The following is a 26,775-nucleotide window of genomic DNA, read 5'->3' as shown; positions in this document are numbered from 1 at the left end:
ATGCAACACAGTCCACACACGACAGTAGTGGCACCAGAGAACTCACTGTGCCCCTTTCTTCATCTGTGAGATGGGATTGTGAATGACCCACAGAGACCTTTGCATCTCATCAACCTTTGAGTGAAGCGGGCTGGGGTAATCCCAGGGAAGATGAAGACAGAAAAAGGAGCCCACAGCCTGGCTGGAAGGATAGCCAGTTGTCTGAATGCTGAAATCCAGCATTCAGGTAAAACAGTCTGTTTGAACATGTCACGGTCCTTACAGCAGATTCTCTTTTTAGTTTTTCAAGAGAAGATTTCTTTGAGTAGCCCTGGCTGTCGTGGAACTCTATAGACCAGAGTGGCTCCAAATTCACAAAGATCCTCCTGCCTCCGTCTCCTGAGTGCTGGGATTAAAGGTCTGGAGAGATGGCTCAGTGGTTAAAAGCGCTGGCTGCTCCTCCAGAGGACCCAGGTTCAATTCCTAGCAACCACATGGAAGTTCACAACTGTCTGTAACTCCTGTTCCAGGGGATCCAACACCCTCACACAGACATACATGCAGGTAAAACGCTGATGTACATCAAATACAAATAGGTAAATTATTAAAAATAAAAAGGGAATCTCAGCTAAGGGTCCTGTAGCCTTCCCCCTAAGAGAGTGTTAACAGTCACATTGCTTGTTTTGTAGACCCAGCTGTCACTGCTCTTTGGTTTGGTTTGTTAAGATACTGCAATCCGTTCCCTTTTGCCTAACAGTCTAAATTCTTATGAGAAGTCCCAACTGAAACTTAAGAGGTGGGGGCTGCCCAGACTGGTCACAGACCTCCTGCAACTTCTGATGGCTGAGAGCACAGAGGGGGGATAACGCTGCCCACTCCCGGTTCCAGGGACATCTGGGTGGTCTGTGCAAGGTTTAGCACCTTCTCTATTCAACGAGGTCAAAGTGAGTTACAGCAGCCAGAGTACCAAAAGACAGGGGGCTTGGGAAGACCCCACTTAGCACATGGGCTTCCCTCCTGTGTTCATCCTAGACTTGTGTTCTTCTATAAAAAAAGCTGTTTATGCCTCTGAAAACCCAGGGAGATGGAGAATCTGCTCTGTCTCCTTCGAGTGGGTCTTGAATAAACCTGCATCTTCCCACCAGGTCAAGTGGCAGGCAGTGGGAGCTGGGATTCCAACAGTAACTCCCTTAGGGCTGGACTTGACTGGTGACAGGTGATGTCATCAACTCATGTAATTTTCTCTACTCTGGGGCTCTAATACATAGCTGGCATCCCCCTTTACGCATTTGTAAGCTTAACTCCTCACTGTGCACAGGCTTTGGGCATACCCAGCCCTTGTGTGGAGATCTATCAAGGGACTGATAATGTCAAGCAGTCACCACAGTGGGTGAAAACAGAGGCTCAGAGAGGCCTAGACACTTCCTGGACAGCTCGCAACAGAAGTTGACTCCAATGAGCTCTTCCCTCACCTAGGGCCAGAATTCTCACATCACAGTCTCTGGTATAAAGTGAAGTCCTGGACTCTTAGCAGTCTGTTCCCACTGCCTGGCCCTCTCTTCCTTTGCCCAGGCAGGCTCACGCTCAGCTCCAGCAGTCAAGGACAACAGGGTCATGCAGAATGGCAAGTGGCCCTGGGCGACTCAGCAGCTTCCATATGCAGCTTTCTGCCCAGGGTCTGCCATTCCACGCACCTCTGAGCTCCCAACATTGAGGGCACTGCTTGGGCAGAGAGGCCCTTCCCCTCACAGCTCAGAACCCCAGCGGTGTCTCCAGGGCTTAGAGTGGGGCCCACCCGGGAGGTGCACACTGGTCCCCCAGGTAACCAAGTCGGGGCAGGCACGGAAATCTGGGCTTTGGAAGCCATGCTTGCGGTGGACCAGTCAGTCCCACCAGGCAGAGCGGTTGTCCGCAGGTCCTACAGCCCCGCCCACGACTCCTGCAGGCGCCGGGCGTGTGACCAAAGCCCGAGTCCCGCCAGAGCACGCTGACGCCGCGTCACCCCACTCGGGGCCCCGCCCCAATTGGCAGCGAACAGGGCAAGTCCTCTGGCACCGAGAGTCGGGGAGGGGGGGGTCTCCCACTGCCTACCCTGCTCTGCAACAGTCCCCAGTACAGGACAACCTCAGGCAGCGCTGGGGAGTCCTAGGCAAGTCCCTTCTCCTCCTGCCTCAGTTGCCTCATCTGTGGAATGGATGGGAACAGACGTTTTCCTTAGTCTGTTGGGAGGATTGAACGAGATAACAAAAGTTTTCGGCTTGTCACAAGCATGTCCCATGACTGCAGGGTGCTGAACCAGCTGACCCAGGTCCTTGTTGGCCAGGCTGAGACCCCACCCCGCCCAGGATCACCACACCACGCTTGTGTTCTAAGCACCAAAGACCCCAGCAAGGGGTTCTGAGATCTTTGGTGGGAGGTCTCGGGTGTTTGAGACAGAGACCACCAACTTCCTCTGAAGTTCTCCAAGCCTTTACCAGGAAAGCTTCCCCTTGGCTGCTGCCCTTGTAAGCCCACCCTGTGGAGCAGAGGTTTGTGTTGGGCTTTGCTCCGAAGGGAGCTTTCTAGTCGTGGGTACAGGTCTTTCTTTGACTTTACCTTCGGCTCCCCCAGTCTTGCAGCAACGGAATGTGTGTGTGTGTGGAGCTATGTATACATTTTACTCAGTTCTCAGAAGGTGTGATGTTGTGATGATTCCAAACCCCGAGCCCTTTCCCGCAGAGACTCTGGACAATTAGTGACCCTGGCTACACACAAGCAGGTGAGGCATTAACTCAACTGACCGCTGAAGACCCTCACCCTTCTGACTGCGAAGGACTGTTTGAGTTTTCAGGAAACATCAAATTCCTGGGTCTTCTGATGGTGGTGGGAGGGACAAGGCAGAGTGGCCCCAAAGCAAGGGCTCCATGTCGGGGAGAGGTGGTTTATAGTTCCAGCACTCCTGAGCACCTTACTCTGAGTAATTTTCTAAGCAGCCACACTGGGAGAGGGACAAAAATGTGTTCAGGTGGAAACCAGACACACACTCCATCCTTGCCCAAAGACAACTAATTCTGCTGGTTGGGAGGTGAGAGCAGTCGCCCAGTCTGTACCTGGAGTCTCAGCATGGCAGTTCCAGCTGGCCTGGGGTCCTGACCCTGGGGCGGGGGCGGGCTACCCGGTTAATTCTTACGTGTTGCTGCTGTCTCCTCACTTGCAAATAGTGTGGACCAGAAAGGTTTACTTCAGTCCACCCTAGAGGAACCTATCCCCTTCCACCGGCTTTACCTGTCCCTAAGTCACAGGGCCCAGGGTTCACTTTTCAGTACTCAGGCTGCTGGCCTGGCCTGGGTCTAGGTCATGATCTAGGCAGCTGAGCTCAGTTCCCCTGGGCTCCTTTTACAGAGTCGCTGCTTGACCTTGGGATCCACACTTTTTCTAGGTCTTCCAGGAGACCAGAATCTTCCTTTAGGAGCTGTTCAGGCCCACTGGCCCTCTCTGCCCCAACAGCGGGATTGATAATGGATTAAGACAGGCTACGGGAAACCGGGCTCCAGTCGGCTTTCTGAACCGTCTAGGTGAGCTGTCTGGAGCCTGCAGATGCCGGTTGGTGGGCAGGGCCTGGCGGGCAGCCCCGCCCCTCCGCTTGGGTGGCTCCGCCTGCGGAACCTAGTTTCCGAGGAACTTTTCGGTAAGGCGGGCCTCCTGCGAAGCCTGGCGGGCGCCGCCGCCATGGACGAGCTGCCTTTCGGTGAGGCGGCTGTGGAACAGGCGCTGGACGAGCTGGGCGAACTGGACGCCGCACTGCTGACCGACATCCAAGGTGCGTGGCCCGGGGCTCCTGCGCGGCCTGTGCGGGGTCGCATGTCCTGGGAGGTCACTTGGCCGGGAGCTTCTGCGCGTGCGTGCGTACTGCGCAGTTGTGCGCCTCGGATTGAGGGTTAGCTCTCCAGCTTGTGGTGGGCTTGGTTTCTGGACTCGCTGAGCATCCGCTGAATTCCAGGTTGGGCCCTGTGGACAGTTCACGGGCCGACCTGGGTTTTCTCGTTTCTTGGATGCACCAAAATCCCCAAGCAAGCCCACAAACGGATTTTTACATGCACCTGGGCATGCAAGTATCTGGCTACTTTGGATCGAGATCAGGGAGGTCTCTTAGGTGTGTTAGTGCTGGGGGGTGCCCCGGCATCAGCAAGCAAAGATACTTTCTAGCGGAGGACAAGGTAAGAGGCAAAGGCCACTGGGGCGCTACCTAAGTTTGAGGAGTTGGGAGTGGGGGGCGTGAGACAAGGAACACAGCTTCTGCTCTCCGAAATATTTTTCAAATTTTGCTATTCTGGGGCAGTAACCCAGGATCTAGAACATATTAACAGGCTTTCTGCCCTGAGCCACACCCTGGGCCACTTAGATCTTTTAAAACATCGCTTGAACTTGCCCAGCTTGATTCATCTCCATCTTCAACCACCACCACCAGCTGGGGTGGGTGTGGGGGAAGAAAACAAAAACAAACTGGCATTTGGTGGCGCTCGCCTTTAATCCCAGCACTCAGGAGGCAGAGGCAGGTGGATCTCTGTGAGTTCGAGGCTAGCCTGGTCTCCAGAGAAAGTGCCAGGATAGGCTCCAAAGCTACACAGAGAAACCCTGTCTCGAACCCCCCTCCAAAAAAAAAAAAAAAAAAAAACCAAACAAACCAAACAAACAAACAACAAAAAAAACCCCAAACTTTCCATACCATAAGATGTATACATGTTAGGCGGGCCATTCAATAACCTCTGGTGGCTTGTCAGCAGTCTCGAAACATTGAATCTCTCTTGCCTGTTTGAGGGCTTCACACTCTTCTCCACCCCAGACAACCACGAATGTGTGTTATCTATAAACTACAATGGTGCCCTGGGATTACTGTAGAGTGTTCTCTCCCTTACCCCCATCCCATGATCTGTTGATAGACACCTAGCGTGTGCTGTGCCTAGATCCTCATTGAGCTCCAGAGGCAAGCCTCTGGGAGAATCACTCAGAGACCCACGTGTGCTTGTCGCTGGGGCTAGAGAGGGGTGACTTGGGGGTAGAGGTTGGGTCACCTAAGAGGAATGAGGGTTGAAAAACATCTGGGCAGGCCTGAGTTCCAGATATGGCTAGGGCAGTGGGAGAAGGGACAGGAGAAGGAGAGTGACGTTGTTTAGAAAGCCCCTCTTCAGCACTGGGGTAGGCCATCATAACATGGGTGGCAAACCCTTCTTGAGCACTTGGTGTGTGGCAGGCACTATGATGAGGATCTCAGTGGGTCTTCTGACAATCCCAGTTGGAAAACATTTTCATCTCACAGATGAGAGACTGAAAAGCAGGCTAAATGACTTGTCCAAGGTCACACAGCCATAGCAAGGCAGAGCCAGAATTCAGACTCAGGCTGCTGGCTCAAGAGCCTGGATCCTTGGCTCCCAAGGCTGGATTAAGAAGTCAGCCATGCAGCTGTCTCCCTCAGCCCAGAGCAGCATTGGTCATAAGACTGGAAAGTGGCAGGGAGAGCCAGCCAATGCCTGGAGCCCAACAGCCCACTACCACCTGTTGTCCTACAAATGTCCAGTGATGTGGGACTTACAGCCTTCTTTCTTTCTGAGGGTGATGCTGAGCTCAGAGCATCAAGTCCTGCTGCTGGCTGTGACCTCAAAGCAGCTCCTCCTTGTTCCTGGTGTCAGGTCACTAGAGGCTGGGGAGAGGAGCCTGTATGGGGACTACTGGGAGGCTGGTGGCACTGTGCACTGAGGACAGAGGAGGCAAATGGACATAGTTCTGGTCTGAGACTGGCTACTTACTCTTGGAGCCCTGGGGAGCCCAAGGCCTGGGAGAGACAGCTCCTCAATAGCTGGTCTGTCTGTTGGCCCAAGATGTATGCCTAGGTCCAATGCCACTTACTGAGAAGCCCTCCTGAGTTCTGACCCCTTTCTTGTGCTGGCCTTACACTGGATCTGTCTATGTTCTAATATTGTATGACTCTCCTTAGGGAGAGGTGTCTATGTATCTGATAGGGCACTGTGACAGACTAAAGAAAGGATTCCGTCCAAGTCCAGCTTCATGCACCGGTGAGTTTATTGGTGTCTTAGTATTATATTGCATGACCACAGCAACTCTTACAAAGGAAGCATTTCATTGGTTTCAGAGGTTTAGTCCATTGTCATCATGGCAGGAATGCATAGTGGCATATACACAGACATAGTGCTGGAGAAGTAGCTGAAAGTTCTCTATCCAGATCCGAAGGCCAGAAAAGAGACACTGGGCCTGGCTTGAGCTTTTGAAACCCAAAAGCCCACCCCTAGCAACATACCTCTAAGAAGGCCACACCTACTTCAACAAGGTAATACCTCCTAATCCCTCTCAAGTAGTTCTATGCCTTGATGATCAGCTGTTCAAATCTGTGAGCCTGTGGGGGCCATTCCTATTCAAACCTCCACAGTTGGTGTGGGTGAGCAACCACAGGATCCTGCAGACTCCCAGACAGCTGTGTCACTGCCAGGTCTCACTCCAGCAGAGTGACGACCTTTAGAAAGTTGTACCTGGAGCCACCACCACTCCCACCCCTTCAGGTAACCTACCTCTTGTATACTCTGGCCTCCCAAGATTTTGTGCAGCTGGGTGGCACGAGGATGTAGTGGGTAGACTGCCAGGTGAAGGGGCTGGAGAGATGGCTCAGTGGTTAAAAGCGCTGGCTGCTCCTCCAGAGGACCCAGGTTCAATTCCTAGCAACCACATGGAAGTTCACAACTGTCTGTAACTCCTGTTCCAGGGGATCCAACACCCTCACACAGACATACATGCAGGTAAAACGCTGATGTACATCAAATACAAATAGGTAAATTATTAAAAATAAAAAGGGAATCTCAGCTAAGGGTCCTGTAGCCTTCCCCCTAAGAGAGTGTTAACAGTCACATTGCTTGTTTTGTAGACCCAGCTGTCACTGCTCTTTGGTTTGGTTTGTTGCACTGACTATGTGACAAGCATTCTGTAGGTCACCACCAGCTTTGCTACCCATACTCCTCCCCTGGGATGTCTCCTGTCCCTAGTTCCACCAAGCACAAGCACTCCTTACAAAATAACATCGGGGGTGGGGGTGGGGGGCTGGGGGGCTGGGGAGCTGGCTCAGTGGTTAAGAAACACTGACTGCTGTTCCAGAGGACCTGGGTTCAATACCCAGCACCCACATGGCAGCTCACAACTGTCTGTAACTCCAGTTCCAGGGGACCTGACACCCATGGCAAAACACCAACGTATATAAAATAAAAATAAATTTAAAAAACAAAACAAAACAACATCTGAGTGGCCACTGGCTGGTTCCTGGTGTGGAATTCCTCATAGGTTGTCAACGCTCCACAAATCCCCCGTGCTCCCAGAATAAAGTACCTTTGTCTTAGTGTGACATTTAAGACCACTCCAAGATGCCCCTCCTTCAACAGTGTCCATCCACCCAGAATACCCTTCTTGGATATAGCCCAAGGGAGGTATCTTAGGGCTGTCATTGCTGTAACAAAGCATAATGACCAAAACAATTGGGGGAGTAAAGGGTTTGTTTGGCTTTCACTTCTGCATTATAGTCCATCACCGAAGGGAATCAGGACAGGAATTCAAATAGGAGGCAGGAACTGATGCAGAGGTCATGGAAGGGTACTGCTCACTGGCTTGCTCAGCCTGCTTTCTTATAGAACCCAGGACCACCAGGGGTGGCACCACCCACAATAGACTGGACCCTTCCCTATTAATCACTAATTAAGAAAATGCAGACAAGCAAACAAAACAAAGCAGGTACATCTCTAAGTTTGAGGTTAGCCTGTTCTACAGAGTGAGTTCCAGGACAGCTAGGGCTACACAGAAAAACCCTGTCTCAAAACAAGCAAGGAAGGAAGGGAGGGAGGGGAGGAAGGCAGGAAGGAAGGAAGAAGAAAGGGAGGAAGGAAAGAAGGAAGAGAAAGAAAATAATCTACAAGCTTATCTAGTTGATTTTATGGAGGCATTTTCTCATTTGAGGCTCCTTCCTCTCAGATGACTCTAGCTTGTGTCAAGTTGACATAAAACTTGCCAGGACAGCAGTGGACCCCTTCTTGCTGGCCTACATGTCCCAAGTCCCTCAGGGGTGAAGCCTGGGAGCATCCTGCCCATCACACCCCCCCCCCCCATGTCCAGCCTGTCTAATCTAAGGGCAGCAGAAAACTGACCAGTGTGCTGTTGCTCTTAGGGAAACTGCCTCAACCTCTCTGAACTACAGGGTTGGGAGTTCCCTTGTGGGAGCGGGGAGTAGCAGGGTTCAGTGCCTCTAGAGAACCAGAGAAAGGTACTAGGAGTGAGTGAGTCCAGGAAGGCAGGTGGCTGGGCCTCACCTCTTGCCTAGTATCACATAGCTGGACACAGCTTCCTAAGTGACCTGGCTAAGTTCTTAATAGGGGTCTCTCCCTGGTGGAGCCTTGGACCTAGACTTTACTTGATTGTGACTGTGGCCTAGGTTAGGTACTTTGCTGGCTGGACAATGGCTGTCTCCTGTTGGCTACATGCTTGAGGTGATGCCTTTTAAATTTTTTCCCCCACATTCCCAAGCAAACGTTAGCCCTTCCTGAGGGATACATTTTTTTTTTATTTTTAATTAGAAAATTTGTTTACTTTGCAGTGCAGAAACTTATTCATCATTGAGCTGTACCCCAGCCTGAAGTCCACTCGGACCTTGGAGACTGAGTGGGGCCATATAGCAAGTGAAACCCACAGCCCCCTGCTTCACAAGGTTAGAGAGGGAAGTGGGCTTAGAACTGTCCTCAGGTGTCCATGCCATCTGGAGCATTTGGGAATTGGAGCAGGGCTGGAGGTCTGTCCCACTGTGAGGAATTTTTGGCCTTGGATAAGCCTATACTGACTATTCTTCGCCTGCAACAGACACTCTACCCCATCCCTAGCCATTTCCCAGAAAGCCTTGCACCAGGCTGCCCAAACCAGGTTCTAGCACACAAAGCTCCCTTCAGCTGGAAGGCTGGAACTCAAGAGTTTTTACGTCCAGCCCTCCTGAGAGACCTTGGACAAGTGGCCTGATCTCTGGCATTTTGGTTCTTATCATTGTAATAGACTCAATACTAGGACTTGGTTCCTTGGATCTGTGGGGTCCAGCTGAGCTTACCAGAGGCAAGTGGACATTCTGACAGTGTACAGGGTTATTCTCACACTGTTTAGAACATGTAACCAGCACCCAAATCTGTTGTGTTTTGCTCATCAAATGTTAACAGTCCCTATCCAAGGATCATGTACAGGAAGTTTCCAGAACATTCCAGGCCATGGTTCCAAGTTCTGAGTGTGTACTGAGTAATGGTTTTGTAGTTTTGCACGAGAGACAAGCCAGAAAGCCCCCCCCCCGCCCCGTTTTGAAGAGCAAGCCCCGTCCTTAACATCTCCTTAGAAGAAACTTCAACCATAGCAGTGTCCTGGCCTCTCTCACTGAGCATCAGAGGGGCCACCTACTCCCAGCCCGCTGCCCATCCTTTTGTGACTCAAGTCCCATAGCCTTGGAGACATCTAGAAGAGGTGGTGGAGGAGCCTGCTGAGGTTGTTCCCACCTGAGGGAGGGTAGGACCAGAGCCTGCAGTTTGGTCTCCTTCATAGACACAGCTTTCTGCACAGAGGCAAGGAGCCTTAGGATCACAGGAGTAAGTTCCTGAAGCTCCCAGGAATATAGTTCTGATAAGTGGCTGCAAGTGCATAAAAATGAAGAAAGCAGTGCTGGCGATGCTGTGGAGATGGCCTTTTACTTCTTAAGAGTCACCTGCTGGTGCTGCAGTGGTGTGCCACTTCCATGTAGGCCAACAGAGCCCTGAAGAGAGGGTTATGTGGACTTACTTAGCCTGGGAACAGCTGCCACTACATTGGGCTGTTTTTTTTTTTTTTGCCTGCAGAATGACCAATGTGTCCTTGGCTCTGGGCTCTAGCTAATTGGTGGGATGCATGCTAACTAGTGTCTTATTAGTTTACAGTGCCTGGGTCATATCAGGGCTGCATATCAGACCCACAGCTCTAGGGTAAGTGTTGGTGACCTAGACATACAGTATTCTAAGGGACAGTGGAAATTGCCTGCATGGTGGCACACACCTGTAATCCCAGCACTTGGGAGGCAGAGGCAGGCAGAGCCTGGTCTACAGAGCTAGTTACAGCATTGTCAGGGTTGTTACACAGAGAAACCCTGTCTCAAAAAGCAAAACCAAAAGAGATTTCAAGATCATCCTTGAAGTTTGGGTAAGGAAAAGAAAACAGCTTGCTGAGGGTGTCCTCACCTGAGGTCAGTTGGAGAGCCTGCAGATCAGTGGGAGTTGGCGTGTGGAGTGGCTTGGACAATGGGGAGAGTTAGAGTTAACATCAGAGTACATTTTGAGGAGAGGATAGGTGTTTTCCACGTGGACACAATTGAGGATAAGAAGGACATTCCTGGTAGGGTCAGCCTGGGTTAAGGCAGGATGCCATTAATGGTGGGACACTGGTGGTTTGAAAGAAAATGGCCCCCAAAGGAAGTGGCACTATTAGGAGGTGTGGCCTTGTTGGAGGAAGTCGTCACTGTGGAGGCGGGCTTTGAGGTCTCATATATGCTCAAACTATGCCCAGTGGGACAGACCACTTCCCATTGCCTGCCCATCAAGATGTAGGACTCTGAGCTCCAGCACCATGTCTGCCTGCACACTGCCACCATACTCCTAGCTGCCATGCTCCCCACCATGATGATAATGGACTGAATCTCTGAAACTATAAGATGCCACCTCAATTAAATGTTTCATTTATAAGAGGTGCCATGGTCATGGCGTCTCTTCACAGCAGTAAAAATCCTAAGACAGACACCTTCAGAAAACAGGCAAGGTGAGTGAGCTGCATGCTGAAGGCTGAATGAAGTGTGGTCTTCATGGCCCTCATCACAGATCCCACTGTGTTCAGTTCTTTTTTGTGTGAATCTATTTATATATGTGTGTGGGTGCACAGATGTATGTGTATGTAGATGTATAGAGATCAGAGGTTGATGTTTAATGTCTTTGCTTCTCCACATAATTTAAAAATATATATTTTAAACATTTTTAGATTCATTTTATTGCTTGTGTAAGTATGTGCACCATGTGCTTGTAGTACCTCTCGAGGTCAGGAGAGGGCATCAGATCCCTGGAGCCATCTCTCTCCAGCACCCAACAAGTGTTCTTAACCACTTAGCTATCTCTCCAGCCCTTCCACATTTTTTTTTTTTTTTTTTTGTCTATGGAGGCTTTTTATTTATGTTTTACATCTCTAGAAAAAGAATCCCAGGATTTTCCCTAATGTGTGTTTTCGTCTTGCTTCTTCATGGTCCATGATGCCAGCTGAGGCTGTCAGTACAATGAAGCCAAACTGACGGGAGCAGACTGTTCTGCAATTTTTCTAGGTCTTTGAGCTACACATCAAATCTAGGGCTGATCACTCCACACTTGTTCAGCCTGCCTGTGAGGTTCACGGAAATTTTCCCAGCTCTGTGGTCATCGATGATTTCAAATTCACCAATGTAACCATGCTTCATCATCACAGTTAGGAACCGAACGATAACTTTGGAGCAGGGCCTGATGAGGACCTGGCGTTTGCCTCTCTTCTCAGCATTGTTGATGCTCTTCAGAGCAGCAGCCAGGACATTCATGTGCACCATGGAGACGGCTCCGAAAGATGGAGAAAGAGCTTCCACATAATTTTTAAAGACAGTATTTTTTTTTACTGAACCTGCAATGCACAGATTAACTAGGCAGGATGTTTAGGCAGCAAGACCCTCCTTTTTTCACCTCTTTAGCCCTGGGTGGCCACACCCAGTTCTCTCTCTCACTCTCTCCCCCTTCTCTCTCTCTCTCTCACTCTATCTCTCTCTCCCTCCCTTCCTCCCTCCCACCTCCCTTCATACTTGGCTTTTTGTGGGGGTGTTAGGGATTGAACTCAACTTTTCTGAGCCACCCCTCCCCCCCTTACTGCTTGTGGAATAAGGTGGGTGTGAGGGCCCCTGCTGAGGCCTGGCCCAGGCAACCCCTGTTGTCCCTGTGCATATGCCATGATAGTGCAAACTAAAGGCTAGTTGGCCCAGGGCTCACCTGACACCATAACTGACTGGCAGTGGAGCAGGCTCGTGGGTCAACAGAAGTGAGTCCAGTCTCAGATTCTTCCCTGAACTCTTTGTGCTCTTGGCCCCCTCTGGGCCTGGTGTCCTCACTGGGGAGCGGTCCTGAGCTCAAGGGTAACTGTTTCACCACCCTTTATGTGGCCTGTCCCCTTCCAGGAAGAGCCACAGTCTCTTAATCCCTGGAGCAGGGCCTTTGCATGCACAAAGGGCAATCTATGCCCCTGTGCCTGGCACCCATTTGACAGCCAAGGACCGGATGCTTGCCAGGGAGTTCTGAGGAGTGAGGGCCTGGAGAGCAACAGGGCAGGCTGCATGTCTGGAGGAACAATGAATGAGCTACAGCCCCGCCCGCTAGCCTGCAAGCTCCAACAGTCAGGGGGTACTGCCCTATGTCCTCCCCAGGGTGATGCCACTTCTCCTTCCAGCTGTTACCCTTCTCATTTCATGCAGTCTTTCACTGTATGGGATAGTTTGCAAACCCTTAGCTCAGCCGGACCAACCTACATTGAAATCCTAACATACTCCTGTCCCTGCACCCAGCCACTGGTTTCTGTTTCTGCCCTCACACATAGCTTGCAATATCTTGGGGTCTTTGGGCTTATGTTTTCTTCTGGCCAGAGAGCTCTTTCCTTCATTGTGGCTCTATTCAGACTGAACTCAAGTGTCACCTCCAGTATATGCACCGTCACAGCCTTGATAAGCACCTTCTTTCCATGCCCAGCCTTTCTGTCACAGTGCTCTCACCGCCCTTCATGCACATGTGTGCAGCTGGTTTCTTTTGGGGGAATAAAGTGCTCCCAGGGCAGGGTTCTGTGCTGTCTAGCTGAACCCAAATGCTGGGCAAGTGGCTGACATACAGCAGACACCTAGAATGGGCCTCAGAAACTGCTGGGGACCGGGCAGCCGGGGCTTCAGGTTTCCTGTTGAAGTCAGATAGGATCACGGCCTGAGAGGGGAGGAGGGCAGATCAGGCCTGGAAAGGAGCAGGAAGGGGAGGAGCTGAACCCAGGGAGGCTGAGTCTGGGCCGCCTCTTGTCCTTTTGTTTCAGAATATGCATGGGAACAGGAAGCCAGTATTCAGTGTCTCTTGATGGCCCTCAGTCTGGGCACCATGGTGCCCCTTTCCAGACCTGCTGGACCTAATGAGTCCTAGTCCTTCCAAGGATGAGGCAGACTGGTGCCTCTGCCTCACTTCTTATGTGGCTCTCTAGTCCCTTTTAAGATGTTAAAAACCTACCACATGCTTAGGGTTGCCTTCTGTACTACAGGTTTCCCAGTTCTAGCCCCTTCCAGCTGCTGCAAAGGGAACCACCTTTGCTGAGACCTTTTTGAGTGGTTAGATGCTTTGTAAGCTTGTTCTCCCAGAATTCTCCCTGTCCTCAGAGAGGGGCAGAATCAGGGCTGGAGGCTGTGTGAGTGGAGGCTGGTATGCCTCTGATGCACAGCAGTCGGGTTAAAAGTCGAGAGGGGCCCAGCACATGGCTGCAGATCCTTGGCAAGGCTTATTCTCAAGGAGGTTGCTAAGCCGGCTTTGAGTTTCCATTTCTCCCAGTCTGCACCTTGGCCACCAGCATCTACAGAAATGGACTAACAGGCTGGACTCAAGAAGGGAGTGAGGTAGAGGTCAGGCCACAGCAGGATTAGGGGTTGGGCACACATGCCACTAGACACCAGGCCTGCCCCTGGTCCACTGCTCGGCTAAACCCTCTGCACCCACAAAACTTATGCTCAGGTCGCACCTGCCCCCCCCCCCCAAAGCTTCTCCTGAGTCCCAAGTCCTCCTGGGGACAGCAAGCCTTGTCTTTTCCTTCCTTCCTCCAGTGTTCAGCTAGGGACAGAGCCCAGAGGCAGGGAGGTTTGACACCCCCGTGCTGAGTGTCTGTTAGGTGAGTCTCTCTGCCTGCAAGTCTTTCAGTATAATGAGGAGAAAGGACTAAACTAGGGTCAGCACTGGGGAGCCTCATCCCTGGACTTCAGCCCAAAGGGTCTTTAGGTGTCAGGGCTCTTCCCAGAGCTCCACCCACAGTCAGAGCCTTTCCTAGGAGCTGTGCTTGGTGTATCTGGGGAGTGACAGATCACAGACTGGGCAAAACTGTGTCACAAAAGACTTGTTTTCTTTGGAACCTCTATGAGGCTGTAGAAGGACCTAGAAAGAGGGTCAGGTGAATGAGAGGACAGTGGCTGTTTTCCAGCTGAGGCTCCTGAAAAGAGGTGGGCCACAAGGACACTGGTCCCTAACACCCATGAGTAGACTTGGTGGCTGGCCCCTCCTGGCCTGTGTGAGTCCCTGGTCTGCAAAGTAGGCTGTCAGACCACTCTGGGCACTAGGCTGCTGGCCAGCACTGGTGTGGTGGTGGTGGAGGCACTGGCAGAGGTGTGTGTGTGTGTGTGTGTGTGTGTGTGCACACTCTCGCGCACGCACATGGATGAGAGAGCCTTTACCTTTGTCAGCAAGGGACAGGGACAGACTTGGCACCCCCTCAATATCCTTTGGCTTTTCCTTCCATCTCAGAAACTGGGTCCCTTCTTGGCCTTTTCAGAATGCTACATGGAAGTGAGTCAGGCATCACTTGTTGACTACTGGGCCTTCGAGACCTTTCGGGATGACACTGACTCGGCCTATGGACATCAGAGCTGAGGTCAGGACTTGCTGGATGTGTGAATTGAAGTAGAATTTCCCTTGCTCACTCACTTTCATGAGTGATGTAGGTCTGGGACCATCAGCTTCCTCTCTGAAATCAGGGTGTCTTCATCTTGGGGCTACTCTGCTAACTAGATGTCCCTGGACCACTAGCTACTACCACCTACAGGCAGCCCTGGCCTTCCTCAGACTGTAGCGATAACATCTCTTGCTGCTGCCACTCGATGAGGGGCCAGGAATGGGTAAACTGAGGCTAAAGTGGTCCAGGTTCGTTCTGGATGTGTGAGAGCCAGCGGTGGGAACACAGAGCTTCCGGGATCAGAGCCAGCCGCTGTCTATATCCCGGACCTGAGCACTTCTGGGGGGTGGTGCCTGGGCGGCAGGGTCTGGGACGTCAGTGACCGCCAGTAACCCCGGCGCGCGCTGGCGTAGATGCGGTTAAAGGCGGACGCCCGCTAGTAACCCCGGCCCCATTCAGAGCACGGGGTGAAACCCGAGCCGCCGCCGTCGGGGGTGGGCGGGGCACTAATGGGGCGCGGCGCGGCTGCTGATTGGCCATGTGCGCTCACCCGAGGGGCGGGGCACCGAGGCGCTCAGCGGGCTTTAAAGCCTCGCGGGGCCTGACAGGTGAAGTTGGTGTGGACGCAGTCGGGGCAGCGACTGCACGCCCTAGGGGCGGGGCGCAGACGACGAAACCATGGATTGCACATTTGAAGGTACATTGGGGAGGACCCTGCACTCTTACTTTGCCAGGGTCTCTGCAGCGGATCTTAGTACGGTCTTCTAACAGAGGAGACAGACAGCCCACCTTGGGTCGGGAGTTGGCAGTCCACCCTTAGTTTAGCTATCCTGCTTAGGGACCGACAACAGCACCTTGCAAATTGGATAACTTTCTCCACATCCTTTGCTTCCTCTCTGGGCAGGGCCTGGAAAAGAAACAGAGGAGGGCCAGTGTCCTGTCCACCCTGGAGTCTGACCTATTTGGTGGCTCTAATTGGGTATTTTGGATCCTGCAGGTAGAAGGTGGGCTATCCAAGCTGTCAGTTTTTCTTTTTTGGCCCGAGTTTTCCCATTTAGCAAATAGGCTAATGGTAAGTTGGCATGAGAGGTGGAAGTTCCTATGATTAAACCTGGAGAGCCCACAAGTGTCCAGAAAACTGAACCTGGTTTTGTTTTTTTACTGTCCATGGCCATAGGGAAGTCCATCTTGCAGTAACTCACCTCTTGCCTGAGCATCCGTCAGTAGGCAGTGTTGATACATGCTCTGTTGGGCAAAGCCTCAAGCAGGGCTGCCAAAAGGCTAATCCTTTCATTTTTTTCAGAGAAGGAAACTGAGGCCCAGTGAAAGGCAATTGGCCCATGCTCCAGCTCAAGTGAGAGCATTGTGGGCCTTTAGTGTTGTGTTCGTGGATGGTATAGAGCCCTTTGACCCAAAAGTTGGCCTCTATGAGTGGGTGAGAGGGCCCTGGGTTGTGCCAGCCAGGGTGCTAGTTGCCAGCTGGGGAAGAGGGCCTGCAGCTGGGATAGAGCCAGGGAGTGTGTCTCAGTCCTTGTTAGGAGGAAGGAGCCAGGGTAGAGAGCACTTTGCTTTTACAGAGGGGAAACCAAAGCCTGAATGTTCAGAGCTGGGTCCTGAAGCTACTTGGCTGCAAGAAGGGCTTGGGTTTGTGCCCAGAAAACACAGATACATTGATTGGCTGCTTGGCTAGCAGCTGGGTTTGCTCCAAGCCTCAGTGTGCTCTGCTGAAGAATGGGTTAGTGATGGCAGCTTTGCCCTTGGCTTTTTGATGGAGCAGAGAAAGGCACTGGAACAGTAGTTTGATGTTTGTGTAGACCTAGACTCGAAGTCTGTTATATAGTCTCTGCATGCCTGTGGCCCTCAACGTCAGTGTCCTTTCCTTCCTCTGGAGCAGGTGAGTACACCTGAGTTGAAATAGTGGTCTGAGAAGTGGCAGCATTGTGGTCGGGTAGATTTGGACTCAGTAAGAACTAGCCTAGTTCAGGGTCTTCATTTGTGGACTGGGGCCTCTGCTTCACATAAGTGAGCTCAGTCTAGCTCATCAGTATGGTGGCCTCAGATTGGGCTTGGCCCAGACCCCATCTGCTGGCGTAGACCTACTCACCCTGTTGTCTGTCTAGCATGGATAAGGACCCTTCCCTGACATGGCTTGCTTCTTGATAGTCTTGTCAAGCTGTTCCTGTTTGGGAGTACCTGGCCCAGAGTAGGAACTCAAACATTCTTCCGTCTCTCTACACTTCTCTCTCCCCTGTAACTGAAGGGGTGGGTGATGTCACTGGATTCTCAGTAGTCTGAGTTTTTATCAAGTTCTATGTGCAGGGGCCCCTGCTAAGCATCCTTAGAGAGCCCAGGAGCGGCAGTGGGCACGGGACTGTGCACCTGTGTAAAGGCTTCTTTGTTCTGTATCCTCTTTGCCCTGTTGACTGTTAGGTCCTGTTCCTCTACTGAGAACTGGACCTCCTGAGTATGTGAAGATGCCCTTGTTTTACAGATTAGAAAATTGATGCTCAATTGGGGCAGAACAGGGCTATCTCTGTCTTAGATGGGGCATGTGTTCTCTTAACAAACCAGTTGGTCAATAAGGGAGCAGAAAGGACAGGAGAGGCCTCTTGAAGGGCTTGTTACCTTCTAGCTAGCTCTTGGAGTCTACCATGCAGTGCAGACAGACATGCATGAATGGAGGGACTGAGAAGTATATGTTCCGTGAAGATGGATCTGAAGGTTACCACTGTCCAAGCAAGACACAGGGCAAGATGGGGTTGGCTCATTTGGTAAAACACTTGCCAGCATCAGGACTTGAATTTGACCCCCAAAATCCCAGTTGGTGTGGTGGTACACACTTGTAGTGGATTGTGTTCCTGAATTTTCTCAGGTTGTCCCTCAGTCTCCAATTACATATGTGTGTATGGGCCTGCATACATATGAACACACATACACATATTCACATTAATAAACAAAACAATAAAAAACCTGAAGCAACAACAACAAAAACCAGGCCAGGCTGGGGCATAGGTCAGCAGTGGCATATGTGTTTATTGTGTGTGATTCCCTGCTCCACGGTGGCACACACACAAAACACCAACCCAAGGAAATAAAACAAAGGCCACTAACACAGGACATTTTGAAATTCCCAGGAAAGTTCTTGGTTCTTGGGTGGGACTTTCCCTTTCTCTTGTAAGGTTTCATGATACTGCCTCAGCTAGACTCTTACTCTTTTGGTTTTTTGAGACAGATCTCTCTGTGTAGCCCTCGCTGTCCTAGAACTCACTCTGTAGACCAGGTTGGCCTTGAAATTCACAGAGATCCTCGTGCCTCTGACTCTCTAGTGCTAGAGTTAAAGTTGTGCACCACCACCCAGCTGGACTCTGATTCTTGAGCATAGCCTCGTGGTAGCTGGGACCATAGCATTAATATGCATGGCATAGGCAAGGTTTTCTTCTTCAATTCCAGGTCTTGGGGAGAAAGGGCCTAGGAAGAATGCTTTGCCTGGTATAGGCACTTGGTCCATAGTGAGTGAGTGAGTGAGTGAGTGAGTTGAGTGAGTGGATGAACAAATGTGGTCCTGCTATGTGCTGTGACGGTGGGTGTTATCAGATGTCAGGTGGTGTTGGTAAGTGACAGTAACTTTGAAGAAGGTAGTCTCAGCCAGCCACAGTGTGAAGACCAGGCTAGAGGTGGGTCAGTCAGAACCCCAGCGGCACCAGCCCTGTCCGGCTGTGCCCAGGACTATCAGCTACATACGCTGTATCAGGAATAGCTCCACACATCACAGGTGTCTTGAGACAGGGTTGTGTCGGGAGCATTGCAGGCCCGGCTCAGGAGCTAGCCTCCATGCCCCGCTGTCACTCACGCACTGTCGTCTTCTTCCCTAGACATGCTTCAGCTCATCAACAACCAAGACAGTGACTTCCCTGGCCTGTTTGATTCCCCCTATGCAGGGGGCGGGGCAGGAGACACAGAGCCCACCAGCCCTGGTGCCAACTCTCCTGAGAGCTTGTCTTCTCCTGCTTCCCTGGGTTCCTCTCTGGAAGCCTTCCTGGGGGAACCCAAGGCAACACCTGCATCCTTGTCCCCTGTGCCGTCTGCATCCACTGCTTTAAAGATGTACCCGTCTGTGCCCCCCTTCTCCCCTGGGCCTGGAATCAAAGAAGAGCCAGTGCCACTCACCATCCTGCAGCCCCCAGCAGCACAGCCATCACCAGGGACCCTCCTGCCTCCGAGTTTCCCTCCACCACCCCTGCAGCTCAGCCCGGCTCCTGTGCTGGGGTATTCTAGCCTTCCTTCAGGCTTCTCAGGTAAGGTGATGGGAGGAGACATAGGAAGAGCAGCAGCTCTGGTCTTAGTGGAGGAATTTCCCAGCTTCAGAAGTCAGGTGTCCATCCTGTGGCTTGAGATGCCCTTTGGTGCTAGGCCCAATGTTACTCCTCCCCATTGCCCAGCTGGAAGGTAGTACATTGGCAGGGCCTGTCTTTCTAGGAAATCAGAGGGATAGTTATATGAAGCCTACCGACAGACTGGCTGGAGGGGGTAAAATAAAGCCTGTGCCAGCAGCCTTTGATTTTTGTCTCTGCAGGGACCCTTCCTGGAAATACCCAACAGCCACCATCTAGCCTGTCACTGGCCTCTGCACCAGGAGTCTCGCCCATCTCTTTACACACCCAGGTCCAGAGCTCAGCCTCCCAGCAGCCACTGCCAGCCTCAACAGCCCCTAGAACAACCACTGTGACCTCACAGATCCAGCGGGTCCCAGTAAGTGGGTATGGCCAGGTAGGGGTATGTGGGAGGCCTGACCCTGAAAGCCACTCATGGCGGGGTCCTTCACACTCAGGTCGTACTGCAGCCACATTTCATCAAGGCAGATTCACTGCTACTGACAACTGTAAAAACAGATACAGGAGCCACGATGAAGACGGCTGGCATCAGTACCTTAGCCCCTGGCACAGCCGTGCAGGCAGGCCCCTTGCAGGTAGATGGCCCAGGCAAAAGGGAGACCAGGGGGAGCTGCATATGTATATGTACACCTTGTGACCTGGTGACATGCATCTGACCCTACAGACCCTGGTGAGTGGTGGGACCATCCTGGCCACAGTACCATTGGTTGTGGATACAGACAAACTGCCCATCCATCGACTGGCAGCTGGCAGCAAGGCCCTGGGCTCAGCTCAGAGCCGTGGTGAGAAGCGCACAGCCCACAATGCCATTGAGAAGCGCTACCGTTCCTCTATCAATGACAAGATTGTGGAGCTCAAAGACCTGGTGGTGGGCACTGAGGCAAAGGTATGGCCAGAGGCCTGTGAGACCCAGGCCAGTGTGAGCAGGAAAAAAGAGGGCACTCCCGTCATCAGGAAGTAGGCTTAAGCCAGACCTGGTCTTGGGCATCAACTTGTCTGGGTCTGGGCAGTCCCATTTTCCTGATTAGATTTTATCAAGAGCATCCTGAATAAAGAAAGGGCTGTTCAGAGCTAGAGAGATGGCTCAGTGGTTAAAGCAATGACTGCTCTTCCAGAGGACTCAGGTTTAATTCCCAGCACCCACAGGGTAACTCACAACAGTCTGTAACTAGAGTTGCAGTGTAGCTGACACCCTCACACCAGTGCACATACTAATTAAATAAAAGGGGAGGGCAGGGCTTTTCTGGGCATTGATGATGTTCTGGTGATGAAGCACAACAGTCCTATCCTGGAGGAACTGATACCCTAGTGGGAGTGGTGGGTGCTGAACAGGACAAAGAAGTCTTGTGTGGAGGGAAGAAAGCAGAGAGCAGGAGGGCTAGTGAAAGCGGAAGGTGTGACTTGGGTGGTCCAGGAAGGTCTAGCAGTGAAGAGCTGCAGGAAGGAAGTGAGCGGGACGTGAGGAGGTAATGATAATGACAGCACTGGAGAGATGCTGCTGTATGTACCCCACATAGCAGCTAACCTCTGCTCTGAGCAGTAGGTGCTGTTAGGAGACAGCAGTCTAGGCAGAAGGAACAAGTGCAAAGGTCCTGAGGCAGCTGTGATGCAAAGCAGCTTTGTTGACTGCTGACCTGTAGCCAAGTCTGCCTGGTTTTCTGAGCCCTCTCCCTCTCCTTGCAGCTGAATAAATCTGCCGTCTTGCGCAAGGCCATCGACTATATCCGCTTCTTACAGCACAGCAACCAGAAGCTCAAGCAGGAGAACCTGGCCCTGCGAAATGCCGCTCACAAAAGCAGTAAGTCCCAGCCTCCCTCTCCATGTCTTAGTTTCTTTTCTCTTGCTGTGGTAAGACACCGTGACCAAGCCAACATATAGACGAGTTTGTTGGGCCTACAGTTTCAGAGGGCAAGTCCATGACCATCATGGCAGGGAGCATGACAGCAGGCAGGCAGACCTGCTGGTACTGGAGCCGTAGCTGAGAGCTCACATGTCAAGACAACCACGGGGCAGAAAGTGATCTAGTTGGGAATAGTGTGAGGTTTTGAAACTTAAAGTCCACCCTAGTGACACACCTCCAACAAGGCTACACCTCCTAAGCTTTCCCTAACTGTTCCACGAATGGGGGGGTCGAGCTTTCAAACATGACTCTGTGAGGGCCATTGTCATTCAAACCATCACACTGATGCAGTCTTCTCTATTCCTGCCCAACCTTGCTTCTGGCTCTGGCCCCTCTTTTAACCCCTCATCATTCTCTTCATCAGATGTACCCTACAATGGCCTCGGCCCATTTTGACCATAACAGAACTATTCAAGTTTTGGGGCCTCGACAGCTCGGCCTCCCTTCCCAGCCCTGTTCCTTCTGCTTGCAGAATCCCTGAAGGACCTGGTGTCGGCCTGTGGCAGTGCAGGAGGCACAGATGTGGCTATGGAGGGTGTGAAGCCTGAGGTGGTGGATACGCTGACCCCTCCACCCTCAGACGCTGGCTCGCCCTCCCAGAGTAGCCCCTTGTCCCTCGGCAGCAGAGGTAGCAGCAGTGGTGGCAGTGACTCGGAGCCTGACAGCCCAGTCTTTGAGGATAGCCAGGTTGGACTCTGCAACATGGTTCCTTCCCTCTCTCAGAGGCCTCACAGTCTTCCCCCTTTTAGCCCTTGTCCTTGGAGCTAGCTGGGCTCTGCCCTCACCTCCCTGCTGTCTGCCAGGTGAAAGCCCAACGGCTGCACAGTCATGGCATGCTGGACCGCTCCCGCCTAGCCCTGTGTGCGCTGGTCTTCCTGTGTCTGACCTGCAACCCCTTGGCATCACTGTTTGGCTGGGGCATCCCCGGTCCCTCCAGTGCCTCTGGTGCACACCACAGCTCTGGGCGTAGCATGCTGGAGGCCGAGAGCAGAGGTGAGTCAGGCCAGCCTCCATATTGTTTCGAGAGACCCTTGGGACTTTGGATTTCCTAGGAGCTAGGTCCTCAAGACGTTCCCCTTGTTTATAGATGGCTCTAATTGGACCCAGTGGTTGCTGCCACCCCTAGTCTGGCTGGCCAATGGACTACTAGTGTTGGCCTGCCTGGCTCTTCTCTTTGTCTATGGGGAACCTGTGACCCGGCCACACACTAGCCCAGCTGTACACTTCTGGAGACATCGCAAACAGGCTGACCTGGACTTGGCTCGGGTAAGGGATTGGCCCTGGGGAGAAGGAGAAGGGTAGGTGCCCCACCTGCTCCCTTTGTTTTGTCCATACTCCAGTCTGCCTCACCCCCACCTTCAGAGATCCTTTGACTCCAGGGGCCCAGATAAGGGAGATGGCCTGCTACCGAGTTTCTAAGACAACCCTTTCTCCAGGGAGATTTTGCCCAGGCTGCTCAGCAGCTGTGGCTGGCCCTGCAGGCATTGGGACGGCCCCTGCCCACCTCGAACCTAGACTTGGCCTGCAGCCTGCTTTGGAACCTCATCCGCCACCTGCTGCAGCGTCTCTGGGTTGGCCGCTGGCTGGCAGGCCGGGCTGGGGGCTTGCGGAGAGACTGTGGACTGAGAATGGATGCACGTGCCAGTGCTCGAGATGCGGCTCTCGTCTACCATAAGCTGCACCAGCTGCATGCCATGGGTATGTCTGGGTGGGAGCTGGGCTGTGATCCTACCCATCCCATCACCTCCTGTCCTTACGCCATGGGTATGGCTGGGTCCTATCCATCCCATCACCTCTTGTCCTCATGTTTGCCCATTTGCAGGCAAATACACAGGAGGGCACCTCATTGCTTCTAACCTGGCACTGAGTGCCCTGAACCTGGCCGAGTGCGCAGGAGATGCTGTATCCATGGCAACGCTGGCAGAGATCTATGTGGCTGCTGCCCTGAGGGTCAAGACCAGTCTCCCAAGAGCCTTGCACTTTTTGACAGTAAGTAGGCTGAGGGGGACAGGTCTGGGGACTTACCTTTGCAACTCTCCAGGGCAAGGGGCTGGACCTAAAGTAGCAGTGTTTAGAAGGTAGGCTATGAGCCCAGGTGGGGTCTCCAACTCATGGCTGGGTTTGAACTTGGAGCCAGTGTCACAGTCCTGTTCCTTTCCCCACAGCGTTTCTTCCTGAGTAGTGCCCGCCAGGCCTGCCTGGCACAGAGTGGCTCAGTGCCTCTTGCCATGCAGTGGCTCTGCCACCCTGTAGGCCACCGTTTCTTCGTGGATGGGGACTGGGCTGTGCATGGTGCCCCACAGGAGAGCCTGTACAGCGTGGCTGGGAACCCAGGTGCTCTCTCATTCCATTCTTATGCCTCGCCCCGTTCCTACCTCACATGACATTGTCCCCCTCATTTCTGAATGCCCTCACCTGCCCAGCTTACTTTGCACAGTGGCTGGGGCTGTGGGGAGGCTTGCTGGGCTTTAGAAGCAGGAAGTAGCATGGGTCACTGGGCAGTGGGTGGACTTGAGAGGTGACCCCAGGCCACACCATTGTGGTCTCAGGAAGAGCCCTGAGGAGGGTCAGGGCCAGTGGGTGTGATTGGGTAGGCTCTCCTTTCCAGTGTGAGACCTTGCACAGCTCACCCACCTCCCTCCCTAGGGCAGAGGCTGAGTAGCCCAAGCTTCAGAGAGCAGGGCCTAAGTACGCACCCATCAATGTCTACATGTTTGTTTGGACTTGGAACTAGGAAGTGGCTCTGGGTTGGGGTCCCAGCCTACAAACGTATTGGTGTGGAAAGGATGCCTAACCTCTGCTTCATTCACTCCTGCCCACAGTGGATCCCCTCGCCCAGGTGACTCGACTATTCTGCGAACATCTCTTGGAGAGAGCACTGAACTGTATTGCTCAACCCAGCCCGGGGACAGCTGATGGAGACAGGTGGGTTTTCTGTATCACTTCCGGGCAGGACCCTCCAACAGGGAGTCTGGGAAAGCCTTGTCCAAGATGTTTGGTAGCCAGACTGTGTGTGTCCTCAGAGCCTCTCTAGCTCTTGCTGAACTCTGTCAGGTGGTATCTTGTCAGCCATAGGGTCAGACTATGCTCTGATGGGCAGTTGGGGACAACCAGTGTCACCCAGAACCCTGAGACTGCTGCTGGCTGTCCTGACAGCTCTCTCCTCCCTCAGGGAGTTCTCTGACGCACTTGGATACCTGCAGTTGCTAAATCGCTGCTCTGATGCTGTCGGGACTCCTGCCTGCAGCTTCTCTGTCAGCTCCAGCATGGCTTCCACCACCGGTGAGCTCCAGACTGCTGTCCTGACTCCTGCCAGGCCCAAATGCAGTGTGGCTGAGGGTCAGGCGTCTTTTCCTCTTCTGTAGGCACAGACCCAGTGGCCAAGTGGTGGGCCTCACTGACGGCTGTGGTGATCCACTGGCTGCGGCGGGATGAAGAGGCAGCTGAGCGCCTATACCCGCTGGTAGAGCGTATGCCCCACGTGCTGCAGGAGACTGAGTGAGTGTCCGGTCAGGTCCTCCTCACCCAGCTTTGGACCCCTCGGTACTTTGCTTAAATATCTCTATGGGAAGGACAGTGTACTCTCTGCCCCAGGAAACTAGAACCAGGGTGGGAGGGCTCAGGGAGGAGCTGTATCCTGGTCTAACCTACCATGTCTGCTCTAACCCCAATAGGAGACCCCTGCCCAAGGCAGCTCTGTACTCCTTCAAGGCTGCCCGGGCTCTGCTGGACCACAGAAAAGTGGAGTCTGGCCCAGCCAGCCTGGCCATCTGTGAGAAGGCCAGCGGGTACTTGCGGGACAGCTTAGCCGCTCCACCAACTGGCAGCTCCATTGACAAGGTGAGGGGGTAGGATGGGTGCCTGGCTAGGCCAGGGTCACAGCTGTCCATTCCTAGTTTTTTGGAGTTAATACAAAACAGTGCTGAATGGGCTTACCTTAGTGTTTGATGAAGGCTGGAGTCCTGGGGAGAATGGGCTCACCCTTTCCCACCACCAGGAAGAAGGCGGTGAGCTGACTGTAAGGGCTCCCGTTGGAGGCCATTGTCAGGAAGTCTGAGGGCTTGTAGGCATGTGGCCCAGAGAAGGTGGAGCCATGGTGAATTGCTGCCTCTTTGTACATGTGAGGCAGTGCAAGGCCTAGTGCACCCAGAGTCAGCCGTTGGCACTGTGGGCTCTTTGCCCTTACCAGTGCCCCAGCTTCCAATGACCTCTGCCTTGCCTGCCACCCCAGGCCATGCAGCTGCTCCTGTGTGATCTACTTCTTGTGGCCCGCACTAGTATGTGGCAGCGCCAGCAGTCACCAGCCTCAGCCCAGGTAGCTCACAGTGCCAGCAATGGATCTCAGGCCTCCGCTTTGGAGCTTCGAGGTTTCCAACAGGACCTGAGCAGCCTGAGGCGCTTGGCACAGAACTTCCGGCCTGCTATGAGGAGAGTAAGTCCCACTGTTGTCACCTCACACTGGGAGGCCTGAGGCAGGAAGCTAGGGGAGAGAGTGGGCACAAATCTGAAACTGGCCATTACTCCTCATTCCCCAGGTGTTCCTACACGAGGCCACAGCTCGGCTGATGGCAGGGGCAAGTCCTGCCCGGACACACCAGCTCCTGGACCGAAGTCTGCGGAGGCGGGCCGGCTCCAGTGGCAAAGGAGGTGAGGAGGAGGTTGTGCTTACGATGTGTTTGTGTGGGGTGGAGGGAGAGAGGCTGGCTTGGCCTGGTATGAGGAATACTGAGAGCTGAATTACAGAGATCAGCTGGGGGTGATAATTTGTGAGACAGTCATAGGGAGGAGGCTGGGCCCACCTGTGAGCCCAGCATGTGTGGAGAACAGGACCCTGGCATCCAAAGTACTTGGGAGTTCCCTGTACAAGAGGTCAGATACTTTGACCTGTGCCTCGCTTCCCTGACATGATACATATATGTGCAGGCACTGTAGCTGAGCTGGAGCCTCGACCCACATGGCGGGAGCACACAGAGGCCTTGCTGCTGGCCTCCTGCTATCTGCCACCTGCCTTCCTGTCGGCCCCTGGACAGCAAATGAGCATGTTGGCTGAGGCAGCACGCACTGTAGAGAAGCTTGGTGATCATCGGCTACTGCTTGACTGCCAGCAGATGCTTCTGCGCCTGGGCGGTGGGACCACTGTCACTTCCAGCTAAACCTTGGATGGTCTCCCCAGTATTAGAGGCCCTTAAGGACCTTTGTCACTGGCTGTGGTCGTCCAGAGAGGGTGAGCCTGACAAGCAATCAGGATCATGCCGACCTCTAGTGACAAATCTAGAAATTGCAGAGGCTGCACTGGCCCAATGCCACCCTCTTGCTCTGTAGGCACCTTTTTCCTGTCCTATGGAAAGGAACCTTTCCCCTAGCTGAGGGCCACCCTGTCCTGAGGCTCTCACCCACTCCTGGAAGACTTGTATATAGTGTAGATCCAGCTGAGCCAGTTTCCTGTGCAGGCTCATGTACTACTTTAACTTTTGCAAACTTTATTTTCATAGGTTGAGAAATTTTGTACAGAAAATTAAAAAGTGAAATTATTTATAACCTGTTTTGTTTATCTGGGTGGGCAGATGTCAGCCTCACCTGACTTCCATCCTTTCTGGATTGTCCTCTGGGAAGCAGGACTCCCCATCTGCTGTAAGGGTGTTTGCTGCCTTCTGCCTTGGGGTACTATGATGTTTAGCCAACCTGTCCCACTGATCTCATGGCCACACTTTTGCTGTATCAACCTTGAGGGGCCTTGATGGTCTC

The 26,775-nt window shown here is 52.8% G+C and overlaps 1 protein-coding gene and 1 pseudogene across 1 annotated transcript; one reads left to right on the top strand and one right to left on the bottom strand.

Annotated features, from left to right (window-relative positions):
• The first annotated feature begins 3,657 nt into the window (after positions 1-3,657).
• On the top strand, positions 3,658-26,567 carry Srebf1 (sterol regulatory element binding transcription factor 1). The gene is made up of 19 exons (NM_001244003.1): positions 3,658-3,778; positions 18,612-19,034; positions 19,313-19,488; positions 19,568-19,705; positions 19,795-20,016; positions 20,814-20,928; positions 21,503-21,717; positions 21,834-22,023; positions 22,118-22,296; positions 22,467-22,728; positions 22,853-23,019; positions 23,196-23,364; positions 23,853-23,955; positions 24,203-24,312; positions 24,396-24,528; positions 24,705-24,870; positions 25,262-25,462; positions 25,566-25,677; positions 25,954-26,567. The coding sequence occupies exons 1-19, from the start codon at positions 3,688-3,690 to the stop codon at positions 26,181-26,183; spliced, it is 3,402 nt and encodes a 1,133-aa protein (NP_001230932.1). The 5' UTR covers positions 3,658-3,687; the 3' UTR covers positions 26,184-26,567.
• Positions 11,218-11,648, bottom strand: LOC103160647 (annotated as a pseudogene).
• Positions 26,568-26,775: the final 208 nt, after the last annotated feature.

This window comes from Cricetulus griseus, chromosome 7 (assembly GCF_003668045.3).
Source record: "Cricetulus griseus strain 17A/GY chromosome 7, alternate assembly CriGri-PICRH-1.0, whole genome shotgun sequence".
Classification (NCBI taxonomy): Eukaryota; Metazoa; Chordata; class Mammalia; order Rodentia; family Cricetidae; genus Cricetulus; species Cricetulus griseus.
This window is presented reverse-complemented; position numbering and strand designations above follow the sequence as displayed.